The following is a 16,399-nucleotide window of genomic DNA, read 5'->3' on the forward strand; positions in this document are numbered from 1 at the left end:
CAAACCTCCTTCAGTATCAATAACGATGACAACAACTAAAACAGCTGCAACTACCCTAAGAAGTACAGGCTGTGGCTATGCTGTTAGCATTGTTCAGTTGTATTTGAGTACTGATGTCATTTTAGCTAAATGTTAACATGAGGTCATGCCTGTTGTCCTTCACACATCCATTTGCTAATCAGGTGTAATGTTTTTTAAGAACCTGACTGATATGTTTTTTGGGGACCGACACCGATATTGGTGAGATATAAAAATTCCAATATCAATCTACACTCACCCGCCACTTATTAGGTACACCTTGCTAGTAAAAGGGTTGGACCCCCTTTTGCCTTCAGAACTGCCTTAATTCTTCGTGACATACTTTCAACAAGGTGTTGGAAACATTCCTCAGAGATTTTGGTCCATATTGACATGATAGCATCACGCAGTTGTTGCAGATTTGTCGGCTGCACATCTATGTTGCGAATCTGCCCTTCCACCACATCCCAAAGGTGCTCTATTGGATTGAAATCTGGTGACTGTGGAAGCCATTGGAGTACAGTGAACTCATTGTCATGTTCAAGAAACCAGTTTCAGATGATATGAGCTTTGTGACATGGTGCATTATCCTCTCGGAAGTAGCTGTCAGAAGATGGGTACACTATGGTCATAAAGGGATGGACATGGTCAGCAACAATACTCAGGTAGGCTGTGGCATTTAAACGATGCTCAATTTGTACTAAGGGGCCCAAAGTGTGCCAAGAAAATATCCCCCACACCATTACACCACCAACACCAGCCTGAACCGTTGATACAAGGCAGGATGGATCCATGCTTTCATGTTGTTAACAACAAATTCTGACCCTGCCATCCGAATGTCGCAGCTGAAATCGAGACTCGTCAGACCAGGCAACGTTTTTCCAATCTTCTATTGTCCAATTTTGGTGAGCATGTGCGAACTGTAGTCTCAGTTTCCTGTTCTTAGCTGTCAGGAGTGGCACCCGGTGTGGTCTTCTGCTGCTGTAGCCCATCTTCTTCCAGGTTCGACGTGTTGTGCGTTCAGAGATGGTATTCTGCATTCCTTGGTTGTAACGAGTGGTTATTTGAGTTACTGTTGCCTTTCTATCATCTCAAACCAGTCTGCCCATTCTCCTCTGACCTCTCACATCAACAAGGCATTTTCGTCCACACAGCTGCCGCTCACTGGTTATTTTCTCTTTTTCGGACCATTCTCTGTAAACCCTAGAGATGGTTGTGCGTGAAAATCCCAGCAGATCAACAGTTTCTGAAATACTCAGACCAGCCCGTCTGGCACCAACAACCATACCACGTTCAAAGTCACTTAAATCCCCTTTCTTCCCCATTCTGATGCTCGGTTTGAACTTCAGCAAGTTGTCTTGACCACCTCTACATGCCTAAATGCATTGAATTGCAGCCATGTGATTGACTGCTTAGCTATTTGTGTTAACAAGCAATTGAAAAGGTGTACCTATTAAAGTGGCCGGTGAGTGTTTATAGAATAGAATAAAATAGTAAACTATATTCTCATTGTGCATGGAAACATACAATGAAATTTGGAGAGCTCTTCTGTTCAGTGCAAATATACATGTAATATGTATGTATTTTAATTGGCAATGATTCCTAAGATGTTGTTGTTATCAAACCGTCATGGCAAAGAAATGATGTTTAATCTTGATATCGTACAGTCATTTAATCATGAACTTCATTATAAATGACTAAAATGGTTAAAATAGTTGACGACCAAATACCGGCCCAATAAACTGTTCTCAGTCTCTGCAAGCTAAGTAGCAAATAGTTAACATGGTAGACATTCACCATCTTTGTCATTGTGAGCATTTTAGCAGGCTGATCAAGAGCCGCTGTGTTTTGTGCAGCTGCTAGTGTGGCAGTAGCCTTTTTAGTCTAGTTATTATTTTAGTGAGATAATTAAGACTCTGTGTGATACCATATTTTGTAGTTTTTCAAGGAGAATAGAGCAGGTTTGTGAGTTTGTTCTCGGCTGGCAAATAAGGTCTGATAAAGCTCAGTCCATATGTCTCCCTCCTTCAGGAGCAGCTCCTCAGGCTCAGACTCATGGAGCTGCCTCGGTCGCATTGTCCTTCTTCAAATACCCCAAAATATCGAATTCCCCCTCAGTCATTCTCCTTATCCTCTGCAGCAGATCCAATGTTGGAGTTGTTCCTATTCATTCTTTGAGTATTCAGTGTGCGTAGTCAGGATTTCGTAAGTACCACAACTATTGCACAGGCTTATTTTAAAACCTTCGCTTCTTTGTCCTCCAGTGTGATGAAAAATTGGTGCGTGAACTTTTCTCCTGTTATTTTTTTTGCTTAGAGATTTTTTTTGTAAATACCACATTGTTTGAATTCATTTAATGTATTGTATTAATTAAAGCAGAAATGCAGAAACAGTAATATTCTCTTGGCATAATAATTGGATGTTAATTGCTCCTTTCATTTTACACCGTTATACACATCTTCAAAGGACTGTTCTTATGTTTGTCTTTTGTAATTTTTCACGTTTGCTTCATCGTCTGCACATAAAGTAAATAATGGTCATGGCTTCAAAATGTCTTTTCATTTGTATCTTTTATTGTTTTTCCACACAGATTGACAACGAGGAATATGGTGAAGCCCTCTCTCTTGCCCAAGCATATAATCTGGACTCGGATCTGGTCTACCAGAGACAGTGGAGGAAGAGCACCGTCAGCATCGCCTCAATACAGGATTATCTGGTAAGAGATGGAAGAAATTAGAGGGACAGATGTGAAGAAATGAGCTAGAGGAGGATCAGGCTTGGTTAAAAAGACATGTGTTGTGATGGGTTTTGGTGTTAATCACAGTATATCAGATGTCTGGTCAGAAATATACAGTAAATGTGTTGTAGTTAGCAGCATGACCCCGTTACCCTATTCCACGCATAATTTTTTTACCAATCTGTTAGCTTTTCACACCCTCTCCTCCTAATTCTGTATCACATTTTTTCCCCACCATTTCTTCTGAACTCATTCCTGCTGCCACCATTCCCCACATTCCACCCAGAGCAAGATCCGCAAGCGCTCATGGGTGTTGCACGAGTGTGTGGAGCGTGTCCCGGAGAATGTTGACGCGGCCAAGGAGCTGCTGCAGTATGGCCTGAAGGGAACTGACCTCGAGGCCCTGATTGCCATAGGAAACAGAGAGGATTGGGGCAGGTAGGCCGTGCACGAACACACACCCACGCTTTGCACGCACATAATCTTCTATACCTGACAAACGATTTTTGTCAGCTTCTCCCTTAGGCTCATTCTGCCTGTCTCATATTGTTTATTCATATCTACTATGTAACTATGTGCGATTTCATCGCCCTCTCCCAGGTTTATCATGCCAGGCGACGTTGACCTCGATGACCTGCCTTACGAAGACCTGTCAGACGACGTGGAGCTGGAGATGAAGAAAGAGAGCGAGAGCAGGAAGAGAAGAGAGCTGCTCGCCAGGGTCGATTTTAGCAGGTACGCAGCTAATCGGGCGGTTGGTCTGTCGGCTTGGCCGTTCAGTCAGGTAAAGGATGAGGACAGGGAGTCACAGAAGGCAGAAATGCTGCGAGTGCTCGTTGTGTATGAATTAGAGAGGATTTGTTTGAACAAAATCACCAGGACTAGCATTGATGAACTCCATCCTTCAGCTGCAGAAGCCAGACATCTGTCTTGCTGGTGTAAATTACCAAAGGCTGTATTTTAAATATAATCCCTTTGCAGTATAATACTCCTCTATTCTATTTGTTTAGTTTTTCACTATACTTAAGTGACTTAAACCATCTGCAGCAACACAGGCTTCTAAGTCTCAGCAGCAGTTGCCGACCCCCGGCAGACGCCTTGTCGGCAGGTTGCCGCCCGCTGTTTAGAAATAATGAATTAAAGTCATGATTATTCCCAGAATCAACTGGGTCGAGTGACCTGCACTGTTCAGAAATAAACAAAGGAGAGATTGAGGTGAAGGTATTTAAGGGGTAGGGGAGAAAACCCAGGAAGAAATTGGAGGGAATGGCTGCCACATTTAACACTGATTGTTTGATTGGGTCGCACAACAGGAGAGGGGATCATAAAGGCAGCGACATTAATGAGGATTAGGGAGCTAGAGAGGGAAAAAGCGTTGGTGAAGATTAGTGGGTAATCTGCAGGAGGTAATTTATGCCTTTGTTGTCGAGTGCCCAGGGAAAGACTAATGAAAAACCCTTTAGTGATCACTAATCACCTCTCCTGCAAACGCGCATGCACGCGCGCGCACTAACACGCGTGCACGCACGCATGTATTATGAAACACAGCCTAACTTCATAAAAATATTACATATGTGTTAAAATAACCAAATATAAACAGGAGAAAGTATTCATATGCTGTAATGAATGATGCACATTTAAAATGCAGGGAGCATTGCAAATACAGGTATTTAAATCTCTATTGTTCTTCTCACATCAGACACTCAAATCATGAGCCTCCCGTCTGCATCTGAATGAGGAAGGGTAGTAGCGGCGTTATATAAATCCTTTGTACGATTGGGCCCACATATCCCTGATTAGTTTAGTTTTCTCTTTCCCTTTGCCCGTTTTTGATTTTCTTTCCGTTTAGCTCATTGTGTAATAAAACTGTTAAGCTTTATTGCAGACCCGTAGTCCGTGGTAGATAAAGAAAAGATTGAGGATAAGAAAAAGATGTAAGAGGGAGTAGAGAAAATCGATAGTTTACAAACATTAAAGAAACCATTACATTAAATCCTAAGTGAATTACCTCCTTTAAATATGCCTATTTTTCCTCCTCGCTCTGTCCCTCTGGTGTCAGCGTGCTCACACACACACACACACACACACAGACACACACACACACACACACACACACACACACACACACACACGTGTCCCCAAAATGTATTTATGTATTTGTGTGTGTGTGTGTGTGTGTGTGTTTGTGTGTGTGTGTGTGTGTGTTTTGGGTGCAGCGAAGTCCCTCACTAATGGATCTAACCATGTTTCCTTGAGGCCTGCGGCCGAGGCCTGAGACAGATAATAATTCTCTTAATTTCTTTTTAACTACACTCCCATTACAGAGATGGCTTGGTATCGATCACAGATGGTCCCACCAAGTCTTTGTTTGTGTGTGTGTGTGTGTGGCTCTTGTGAGCAGATAAGGACTGTATTTAGGTATTGACGGTCACAAGGAGTTCATCTTTTGTCCCTGTAGTTTTTTTATTGTTGTGTGTGTCTGTGTGTGTGTGCGCGCACATGTGCTTGAAAGACATGATCAATATGGAGTGTTTTCCATTCACCGGTCAGAAAAGTGAAATTAAGTGGTGATTATTCTTATCCCGTAGGTTAAAGAGCGATTAACAGTTCCTGTCGAGGAGAATATCACATTTTCCAGGGTCAAATCCACTCAATCGACTTTGCTCTACTGTATAAGATACTAAAAGATGAGAATCTCCCTCTTAGTTTAAAGTACCCAATTAAATGATGGATGTTAATGTACTTCTCATCCTCTCACCCACAAGCAATGTTTTGCACTTGCAGCGCTCTCATTAATACTGAAATGTAATGTCACATGAAATACAGAAAGTCAGCACTTGGTTATTGCCTGTGTTTAGTTTCAGCTGTCATGCGCCAGTTCACTGTTGTTTGTCTTGCATGTTTTTAAAACTGTCATTTCGACTGCATGCAGATGGTTTCAGATTTTTTGCCTCTTTCTCATCAGTCTGCATAATAAAGTAATTCAGAATCCTCCAAGGACCATAATAGTGCTCTCTGGCTCTCCGCATACAGCAAGAAAATGGACAATATTGCAGGTGTGTGTGTGTGTGTGTGTGTGTGTGTGTGTGTGTGTGTGTGTGTGTGTGTGTGTGTGTGTGTGTGTGCGTGTGCGTGCATGCGTGCGTACGTGCGTGCGTGCGAGAGAGAGGGTGACAGAGGGACTAAGAATCAGGATGAGAGTGTTCAGTGTGCTGCAAGGTCTTTAAGTTCATTTGAACAGTTTCCGACCTCAGTCAGAAGTCTCATTTTCTCATTTGCTCCAGCATTGGTTGTCTCTGTGTGTGTGTGTGTGTGTGTGTGTGTGTGTGTGTGTGTGTGTGTGTGTGTGTGTGTGTGTGTGTGTGTGTGTGTGTGTGTGTGTGTGTGTGTGTGTGTGTGTGTGTGTGTGTGTGTGTGTGTGTGTGTGTGTGTGTGTGTGTGTGTGTGTGTGTGTGTGTGTGTGTGTGTGTGTGTGTTGATGTTTTAACTGTTGCATCCATGTGCATGTGAAGGCAAGTGTTTTTGTCTCTTTATGCAGTCCAATTTTGTCCCTCGTACTGTTTGAAAATCACTTTTATCACACACCACATTGCTGTGTGTGTGTGCATGTATATACAAGTGTGTTGGCCTGTTTATGCATTTCAATCTCTGTCCAGTACAGTCATATTTGGGGTTTTTGTACCGAGATAGGAGTGATGCCAGCAGCTTGTAATAACCTGCCGTTTGGACAGCTTTGAAATACTTGACGCACACACACAGACACACACACACACACACACTCATGCTTGCAATCTCATTACATTAGACAACATGTGCGATGATGTGTAACTGTCTAAAGCACAGTTCATGTTGCGCACGTGAATCTTGCGGACGTCAATCTCCAGTCAGATGTGATGCAGCGTTTTTGTTCATTCTGGCCTTTTCGTAATCGCGTCTCCCCTTGAGTCACTGTTTGTTGTTGTAAGGGCTATTCAGGGAACCAATATAAACCTTGACAAAGGCGCCGGCGCTCTGCAGTCCTTTTTGGTGTGCAGCCAGGCTGCCCTATTGTACGTGTCACAGTATAGTACAAACTGTTTATGCTGTACCTTAGTGAAAATCAGCAGCAGGATAAGCAATTTAGAGGCAAGAGATACAGACCTGAATGTGAACATTCACTTACTCCAACCAGTTAGGGGACATTTCTCCAATGTCCTTCTTTCTATGAACTGCACTCAGGGAAAAGTTTTAAACTTTTTAATGTCTAACTGATAATGTTGTTTCTGTAGGCCAAATAATTATTTTTCCAAATGCCAGGTTTGGTATCAGCCCAGATTTTCACAAATGAATCTAACCTATTAAAACTTGGTACATTTTTATTATACCCAAAGATAAACAAAGAGTCAACAGACATGCTACTGTATCTGTTGTGTTCAGCTCTTAGTGCCCAACATCAGCATGCTGACAGGCTCACGATGACGATGAGGAGAGGTTTATCCAATTTTTTGTGAACCAAATCAAGAACGAGATGGCGTCCGTAAACACACTGTTTTCTCCTTCCCAAAGTGATGTTGGGTGTTTTTCGATTGAGCCATCTTTTAAAACCCTCAAGAGGACAGCGGGGAGAAATAGTATTCTAACATCCCGTCTCATCTCCACTGCATCTCTCCCCTGCCGCCCTTCTCCCTCCTCCATCACACACTTTTCTTACTTTGCCGTGAAGAGGCAGAGCAAAGTAATAATTACCACCAGTGTGGGTGCTAAGCCGCCACCTTTTGATGTGCCAGCGAGTGTGTTCAGACACTGTTAATCTCTGTTAGCCCGTGTAGAGGAGCCCTGATAAGGCCTGATAGAGCACTCTGTAATGAGGGATTAAGGATTAAGATGGCAGCGGAAGGGTCAGCTCCCCTGTGACCACACTGCGGTTGATCCAGGCCAAGTTCTTTCAGGAGCTTTGGGAGCCACTCAGCATGTTCAGGTTGTTTATTCACGGAGTGTACTTGGAGTGTGTGAGGATGGTGTTGTTTTATTGTACTGTGAGTATGTGTGAACTGATGGGACACACCTGATCACTCGCAGTGGTATTCAGCCTCATGGCTCTTTCTCCTCAGGCAAAGCTTGAGTGATTGAATTGTGGGTAGATCCCATATAGCCTGGTGCCTTGGTGTTTGCGGTCATCCAATTTATTTATGGTCCTGATTAAATGACATTGAAAATGGATTTGATTCACATGGGGCAATCACTCACCTCATTGACAACCAGCATCCCATACATAACAACTGAAGGGTTCTTATGGTTAAAAGGAGTTGATTTGTTGCCCTTAGAAAATGATTAGATCTAGAGGGCACTGCTGTAGTCACCGGTCCCTAGCATTGTTTTATACGGTAGGTCCCTGCTGGTATTGTACTGTATAAGGGTCAATTTACAGTTAATTTAAAGCTAGCGATTGTTACTGCAGTGAACGGAAGTTTGATTTGGCTTTTTAAATAAAAGAAAATACTATTCAGATCTTTGAGTTGAAGTCTTGTGTTAATTGTGAATTTTTGTTGAAGTGCTTGTGCAGGCATGCTGTTGATATAAATGTGTGTGTGTGTGTGTGTGTGTGTGTGTGTGTGTGTGTGTGTGTGTGTGTGTGTGCGTGTGCGTGTGCGTGTGTGCGTGTGTGCGTGTGCATGCTTAGGCTTACTCTGGAGCAGAAGGAGCTGTGTCGGAGCCGACTGAAACTACTCTCCTACCTTGACCGGCTGGCCACATATGAGGTAACAACAGCCTCAGTCTCATCATTATGGCGGTACCCTGCTGTCTCGGTGTTTATGAAATAGTCAAACCTATTAGACACGATCAATTGGTCATGACTGGACCAAAAATATTCATGTTACACATGCAGTTGGAAGACAAGAAAAGAGCTGTGAATTATAATATTTACAATATATACAGCTTTATCTAAGTTTAGATATCATTATTTACATGTATTTAGTGTTAATTATGAAATGAAAATGTTTTTTGTTACATAGTAACAATATAATTATAATAGTAGTAATAATAATAATAATTCACTCAATTACAAAAGGTCCTCACTCTGACTTGTCAGTGGATCTCTGGCCCTAATAACAATAATAACATGTACATTCCATCCGACATCACACGGCTGAAACACACACACACACACATATCTACATTTAATCTCTATTCACTTATCATGGCCTGGCAGGGGTCAGCGGGTAAAGAGCAAAAGTAATTGACTGAACCAGCCTTTCATCAGTCGGAGGTCCTCATTACAAATTCAAAATACAATGCCTATGTTTTATCCGATCGTGTGTCTATGTTAGCATCCCCCCCCCCCAAAAAGGAGTTGTGTTATGTGTTGATAAGTTGAGCACCAAGCCGGCACACTCGGTTCAGTGTGTATGGATGTTTTTCAAACGAATGTCTCATTATGAAAAACAGACCTCACGAGATTTAAGCTTGCTACTGTGAGACCTCATGGGAAGGAGGATGTGTTTGAAGCACTATTAACTACAATTAAAATCACACTTTGAGTTGGAGGTTCACTAATGGACAATATTGTGTGTTCATTTGCATGTTTACCAATTTAATGTTCCAAACATTCTTTACATGCATACATTTTTTTTTTTATTACTCTTTTGCAACTTAATGCTTTATCCTTTTCTGTCCAATCATCAACACTATAATACCAATGTAGCTCCAGTGTGTGGGTGTTAGTGCAGGATAGGTAGATACAAAGTGAAGAGGAACTGTGCCACTGGAAACTCCTCAACTCTGGATTTTAGATTTACAATGAGCAGTGTTAAAATACACACCCTTCTCCTTCACAATAAATCACAGGTGAACAGGACGATACTTCCTCCCATTCGATAGAGGAGCGATCAGATTTTACACAGCTAGATTTTCAGCTCAGACAGAATGACGTCTCTCTCTTTATTCGGACATTGTCATGGAAACTGCAGCAGATTCCCCTTGCCCCGATCCATTTTCTCTGCTTGAATATGATAATAGGGTTTTCGTCATCCTGACTTTGGGCTGGCTCTGTCTGCATACGGCCCATTCAAAGGCTATCCATCAAGACACACTCAGCCCTGCGCACACACACTCATGGGCCTACAGGATGCTACAGAGATTTTATACACACGGACACACATAAATCCCTCTCAGCCAAAGGCCATGACAACAAATGTTCCCTCCGGACAAATACGCATGATAACATGCACGCGCACGCACACACGCTCTCATACCTTCCTCAGATGGTTCCAGCTAAATGGACAAGACAGCTGTGTGCTAGAAAGTTTAAATAGCATCTTTGCCAGAGTGGATTCATTTGCAGTCACATCTTCTACCGTTTCCTCTCGTCTTTAGTTCAACTTTCTATCCGCTAGCACCTTCTTCTCTGGAAAGATAAACATCTGCTTCACAAATGTCTTTTCATGAACACAGTTGTATTCCATCTTTCTCAATTCTCCTCGCCCTACCCTCCCCTTTCTTCCTCCCGCTCTTTGCTTTCACACTCTGCAGGATATACTTGGCGGTCCTCATGCAGCGGAGCAGAAATACGACGCCGAGTTCTTCAAGAAGTTCCGCAGTCAAAATATTGTGTTGTCGGCAAGAAACTACGCCAGGGTAACATCAGATTTGCATGTCCTCCAAAATCTCTACCTCTCTGATTGTCTCATTTAATCTGTTGATCTTTTTAATCTATTTAGCTGTCTGCAGCAATTTGACACTTATGTTTTATACCCTCAGTTGTCACTTTATTAGATTAACGTAGCTAGAACAAACGCAGCCTAATGCAAAGATCCTGCTATAGATCCTATTCTCATGAAGGTTTAATGAATGAAACTGTTTTGGTGTTGATTCAACTGTGTGATCATTTTGGAGGCTGCAGTTTGTGGTGCTGATGAATTTGTTGCATTTTACAGAGGAGTTTCTTTTATTTAGCCTCCTATCATTGATATAGATGGGGTGGACAAAATAATAGACAAGTGACAACTGAGTGTATTTACACCTCTTAAAGGTTTTGAGGCATATTTCGTTTCCAGTATATTGAATTGAAAGTTAATTTGTATTTTTGTACAATTTAAAATCAATTTATTAGATGGTTTTGGTTTGTTTGACCCTAATTTCTTTTCTGTCGACAGGAGAGTAACGTGCAGGCTCTGGACATTCTCTTCACGTACCATGGAGCAGATCTCCTCCAGCACCGGCTAGCTGTCCTCTACAATTTCCCAGAAACCACTTCTCCACATGAGTACACCATCCTGCTGCCTGAGGCCTGGTGAGACACTCACAGATTTGCTGGATCATAAAGATGTAGATTAGTTCCAATTGCTGAAGCACAACATGGATCAAGTGGACGGTACAGGAGTTCAGTCACCAACTCAAAGCTGTTGTTGAGGGTGAATTTCAATGAGATGCTCCAATTCAATTATCCTTTGGTAGTTAACACCTTTTTTTATTTTGCCAACAGCTGTGGCCGGAGGCAATATGTTTTCTTGGTTCTCCGTCTCCTCTCCGTCCATCACATTCTCGTGAACGTAATAACTCAGAAATGCCTTCAGGGAATTTCTTCAAATTTGGTTCAAACTCACGTGAACTCAAGGATGAAGCGATTAGTAGTAGAAAATATTAGTCAAACTAGAACTTCAACTTCTGGATCTGGTTGGCCGATGTTTACAGTCGTGAGGTGATAATTCTAGTTCAAATTGTGTGTTTTTAAAGTGGCTGAGAGTTTATATTTTTTGAATTCCAAATTTTAAGATCCTGAACATTGTAATTCACACTAAGTTAATGAAGAAAAAAACATGTGGACACATTAAAGCATCTAAAAATTACTTGAAAATTATACATTTTTCCTTTTCCATTTAATTTTATGAATAAGTGACTAAACTCAGTGTAAAAATGTCTTTGTACAACAATTTCTATTGAGACTATAGAAACAGCATGCATTACTACAAGGACAAACACCCTTTCTGAGCTCTGGAAATCTGGAAATATATGTATATTTTCACTACATTGCAAATTAGAATCGTTCGACACTAGAATCACACACTTATAGGGCATGTGCTCCAAGGCTTTTCTCACTTCCTGTTCTTTGTTCTCACCTTTTCACAGCAGGAATCCTTTTCTGTCCCTGTAAAGCTCTCTCTCTCTCTCTGTCTCGCACGCACGCACGCACGCACACACACACACACACACACACACACACACACACACACACACACACACACACACACACACACACACACACACACACACACACACACCCGTGTTCTTACATTACACAAGCGTAAGCCACTGCTTCAGGGCTGACACTGTCACACTGTCACAAGAATTAAAAGGAAAGGGACTCAATGGCCGTATTTCAATTTACATATAAACATAATTTGAACACATTGAAATGTTACAATACTAGCTGCAACAATTGCAACTGTAATTTTTGATCTAGTTTTTACCTCACATTACATTTCTACTTTGGCAATGAGATATTGAAGAGGGAGAACTTTAAGAGAAGGTATGTGAGAAGGGGATGATGGAGGAGCGTTTTGGAGGGGAAGAAATCATTCCTCACCCCTTATGGTTCACTAACAGATGTGACAGACTCCTCATTTCCCCCCCGACTCTTCTCCCTTCCAATACCATTCCTATGTTCTCTCTGCGAATATTTAATGTATTCAAATTTAACCATTTCTATAAATATACATGTGTGTACCCCTGGAGTCCTGACCAAAAAACATTAACCATATAGAAATAATTGTACTTATGATTTACACACACAGACACACACACACACACACACACACACACACACACACACACACACACACACTACTGCACCCTTTTATTAGTGTGTATATGTGTGAGTGTGTATGGAGGTCAGGCGGCTGTGGCTCTGCAGTGGGCATCCATCATGGCTCTGCCGCTGTGGGGCAGTTTCCTATTTTCCCCAGCCTGTGAGCACCAACTGCTGCTCCAACAGCACTTGCTCCTACACTGCAGCAGACGGAGCCGGCTCAAGCCATCTGTTTGGAGCTCGCTCACTATTTAGTAAAAGTCTTGCTTCACTGGAATGGGAAAACATTCTCCTGTAATATTGATCAGGTCTACTAGGGGACCTTGCATGTGCAAGAATGCAAAACAGTTCTGTTTTGTTGAAAACTTTGCCCGGAGCTTGAAAAGAGTGGCCCACTGGAAATAAGCATACGCTCAAGCTCCATCTCCCATACTCCTGCCGGCCCACTCCTCTCAGGTGGGTGGGATGCAGATTTGGGGACGGGACGCAAAATATTTTATTCCTCCCATCGATAAACGAGTGCACACACCGATATTTACTCTGCCCCCTCTAACCTGGCTGTCTTAAACGAAGAAAGAGGACCATGGCATCAGGGAGTGACAGAAAAAAAGGAAGAGAGAGGTTCACTTTCTGCGGGCCTTTTAGGAGAAGCGGTGACACTTCTCGTCCTACTGTTAAAATGGAAGAACATGTGCTGGAGTGTTGATAAAAAAAAAAAATTGTGATCGGATAGAGATATGGCTGTTTGAAAAAAAAACTGCAGTTTGTTTGATTGTGTGTGTGTGTGTGTGTGTGTGTGTGTGTGTGTGTGTGTGTGTGTGTGTGTGTGTGTGTGTGTGTGTGTGTGTGTGTGGTGTGTGGTGTGTGTGTGTGTGTGAGTGTGAGTGTGTGCGTGCTCTCAGCCTGTAACTGCACCAAAGCTATAGATGATTTGTAGCCCACACTATCTCCTGGAGTTTTACAACAACAGTACATATTTTTCTGTCTACAGACAAATACATAACAAGATGAAAAGCTTTAATCGTAGAATAAGAGATAAAACAGCTTCTGCTCACCCCAGTGACTCAGTGTGAGTTCATGCATTAATATACTTCTGTGTGCGTGTGTTTGCGCATGTGTTTGTGTGTCTGAGTCATGTCAGCAGTGACACGCGAGGTTACAGAGTCATTCTTTACTTTGGATCCTTTTCTTGTGTGTTCCCTATTTATCTCCCTCACACCTGTCACACTCAAGGAGACCAGGAAGAAGTGAAGCTTAGCACCAACCTGGAATTTAGAAAATAAAAAAGCCCTCGCTATTTACAAACGAGGCACGACTCAGACTCTCTTCGAAAGTTCTTTGACTTTTTTTATTGATGTGCTTTTGTTTTTTTTTCCTTCCTCCTCCTACGTGTTTCTTCTCTGACTATTCTCTGCTGTTTCCATTTCCCGTACGTTGCAACCTTTCACCAGGGTTTCCCTGTAGTTTATGACTATGTTTAGTATGAGACAGTAAATGTCTTTGCTGATTTATCAGGCGGTATTACAGGTGGTTGGGAAGGTGTGGTGTGTTTTTTTTGTTTGTTATATTTGCTCTTGTACTTTTCCCTTAAACTGACTCTTCTTCTGATTTTGTCTTTCCTCATCTCTTCCTCTGTATCTTCCTCTGCATTTGCCTCTTTCTCTTTTTTTCCGCCTCTAATCTCTCTCTCCTTTCCTATTTTGTTTTCCCAGTCTGGATGACAGTGGTGAGCTGGTGTTGATTCCATGGGATGAGCATAGACACAGAGAGATGGACTGGTGCGAGGTCGAGGAGTGCAGGTAAACTCTAACATCACCCTTTACATAAACACGATGCATCTCGGAAATTGACATTACAATAAACCGAGCTTGGAAAATACTAAGCTATTGCAGCACTAGATACTGTAAAGTGTCTCGCAGTGTAGGATTGTTAGAATTCATGCTCCATACAGAACAGATGCTTCTGCTGGCGTCATTATGCAAAACAAAACATGACATCCTATTATCCAAATGTAAAACAGAACCATAACAAACCAATACCAGATCTTGTTGCACAGCCAATTTATGCCATTTGCCTTCTTTTGTGACGACGCCAACTTAATTTACAACTTTATCTAAATAATGTTTTTATTGCTCTTCGGTTCACAGTCATATCAGTTGGCAATTGTGATATACTTGGCCAGGAAGTATAGGGAGGAATTTTGATGCCATGTGGAGTGTGTTTCGGTGATGCCAGCACTGTTAAGTCTGTGTTCATTACATCTTTTGTCTCACACACTTATTGTGTCTTCTGCCTCTTTGTTTAATCCTCATTCTCCATATTTTTATTCTGTTTGTTTCCCTGTTTTTTTTTCTTTGTCTCTCCTCTCCCTTTTTGATCTGAACCTGTCTTCTCCCCCTGAAGGGACAAGGCTGGTGATATTTTCTATTTCGTTATTCACCACAAATCCCACCAAAAAAGGCCAGAGGCAACAGTGTTAGTCTGCCTCTTAATACTTTCTGACCCTTCTGTGACCTTCAGCCCAAAGCCGATTTGTTCCCACTAAAGATGAAAGTCATTGAAAATTAATGTCTTATTTTCCCGTCTAAAGAATGTGAAATAATTTCCCTGAACAGCAGGGTACTTTAGTTTTTAACAAGCTTTGAATAATCGGTGCATCTATTTGTGACTATTTCGAGCTGCAGATTGGCTGCTCTTCTGAGTATTTACAGCAGCAGGAAGCGTGTGTCACCAGTTTAACTGGTGTGACTCAGTGATGTGTTTAGTTTTAGTACAGTGCTGTGGTGTTGAAGCATTAGATATAATCAGGCTTCTGGCTACACAGATGAGAAAGGGGGAGCGATTCTATGTTGATTTCTGTCTTTTTGGATTTGTTGATGATAAGAAAAAAACTGAATATCACCAGACTAAGTGCATCCCTAAAAAAATGGTAAATGAATAAATGTAAGCAAAACACTCTTTTGTCCTCAGAGTGGTGCTGGAACAAAACTTGTTTGATGATGACAGTTTCCTGTATGCGGAGGTTCCAGAGCTGCTGAGGTTCCGCTCAGCCACGCCCTCCATCGAGCTGCTGACCGACTGGTACCAGAGCAGAGCCCAGGATATCGACTCCGGCTCCAGACAGGTATGAACAGACATAGTATGCTCCAACTGAAGCGCTCGTTGGACGGTTGAACCTCCTTGTATCACACCTTTGCGAATGTCTGACCATTTCTGAAACTGACAAACCAACATTCACGTCCACCTCACGCCAGAGTTGGCCTGGTGTGCAGAATTGAGAAATAAGCTCTCAAGCTCCTCATACAACTATTTCTTTTCCTGGAATGTCTTCCAGGTGAGACTGTCTAAGAGTGTGTGGTGTTATATCCCTGTGTTATCTATGTGGTGAATGCACCTTTTATGATGGCACTTTTTTCCCCATCTGTGAGTCTGGCGGTTTGGAACAAACACATGCTCTCTAACATGGTTGGACAAGACATCATAAGAACTCACGCATTTCAAGTATACGTCCTCCTTTATCTTTTAATATTTTATTTGTGGCTTGAAACTGAGAAAATCTCTGTTCAGACAGCTGGCTGCCATGGCGACAAGGAAGCGTTTCTTGAGCATTTGGGCATTCAGCAACTACCACTTGCACATAATCATGGGACTTTTTGCTGTTCTCACTTTCACCTTGCAATTAGTTTGTTTGTCCCTGCCTAATGATCAGAAGTCGGAACCAACTGGTAGAAATGTCCCCTTTGAGGTGACAAATGTTCGCACCCTGCTAAGGTTCCCTTTTAGGATCCTTGTGCTCCTTTGAAACTTCCACCCAGACAACAGCAGCGAAGAATCAATAGATATCTGGCAAGTGGGAAGAC

At 42.1% G+C, this 16,399-nt stretch overlaps 1 protein-coding gene across 1 annotated transcript in view; it reads left to right on the forward strand.

Moving 5' to 3' along the window:
- Positions 1 to 16,399, forward strand: part of nbas (NBAS subunit of NRZ tethering complex) — a 129,819-nt gene that overhangs the window by 18,914 nt on the left and 94,506 nt on the right. The window contains exons 16-23 of the mRNA XM_035617330.2: positions 2,609 to 2,734; positions 3,042 to 3,193; positions 3,356 to 3,490; positions 8,415 to 8,493; positions 10,265 to 10,369; positions 10,888 to 11,024; positions 14,252 to 14,338; positions 15,510 to 15,663. Of these exons, the coding sequence (XP_035473223.2) occupies positions 2,609 to 2,734; positions 3,042 to 3,193; positions 3,356 to 3,490; positions 8,415 to 8,493; positions 10,265 to 10,369; positions 10,888 to 11,024; positions 14,252 to 14,338; positions 15,510 to 15,663 (975 nt within the window). The remainder of the gene's footprint in view (positions 1 to 2,608; positions 2,735 to 3,041; positions 3,194 to 3,355; positions 3,491 to 8,414; positions 8,494 to 10,264; positions 10,370 to 10,887; positions 11,025 to 14,251; positions 14,339 to 15,509; positions 15,664 to 16,399) is intronic.

The sequence above is a fragment of the Scophthalmus maximus genome, chromosome 18, assembly GCF_022379125.1.
Source record: "Scophthalmus maximus strain ysfricsl-2021 chromosome 18, ASM2237912v1, whole genome shotgun sequence".
NCBI classification, from domain to species: domain Eukaryota; kingdom Metazoa; phylum Chordata; class Actinopteri; order Pleuronectiformes; family Scophthalmidae; genus Scophthalmus; species Scophthalmus maximus.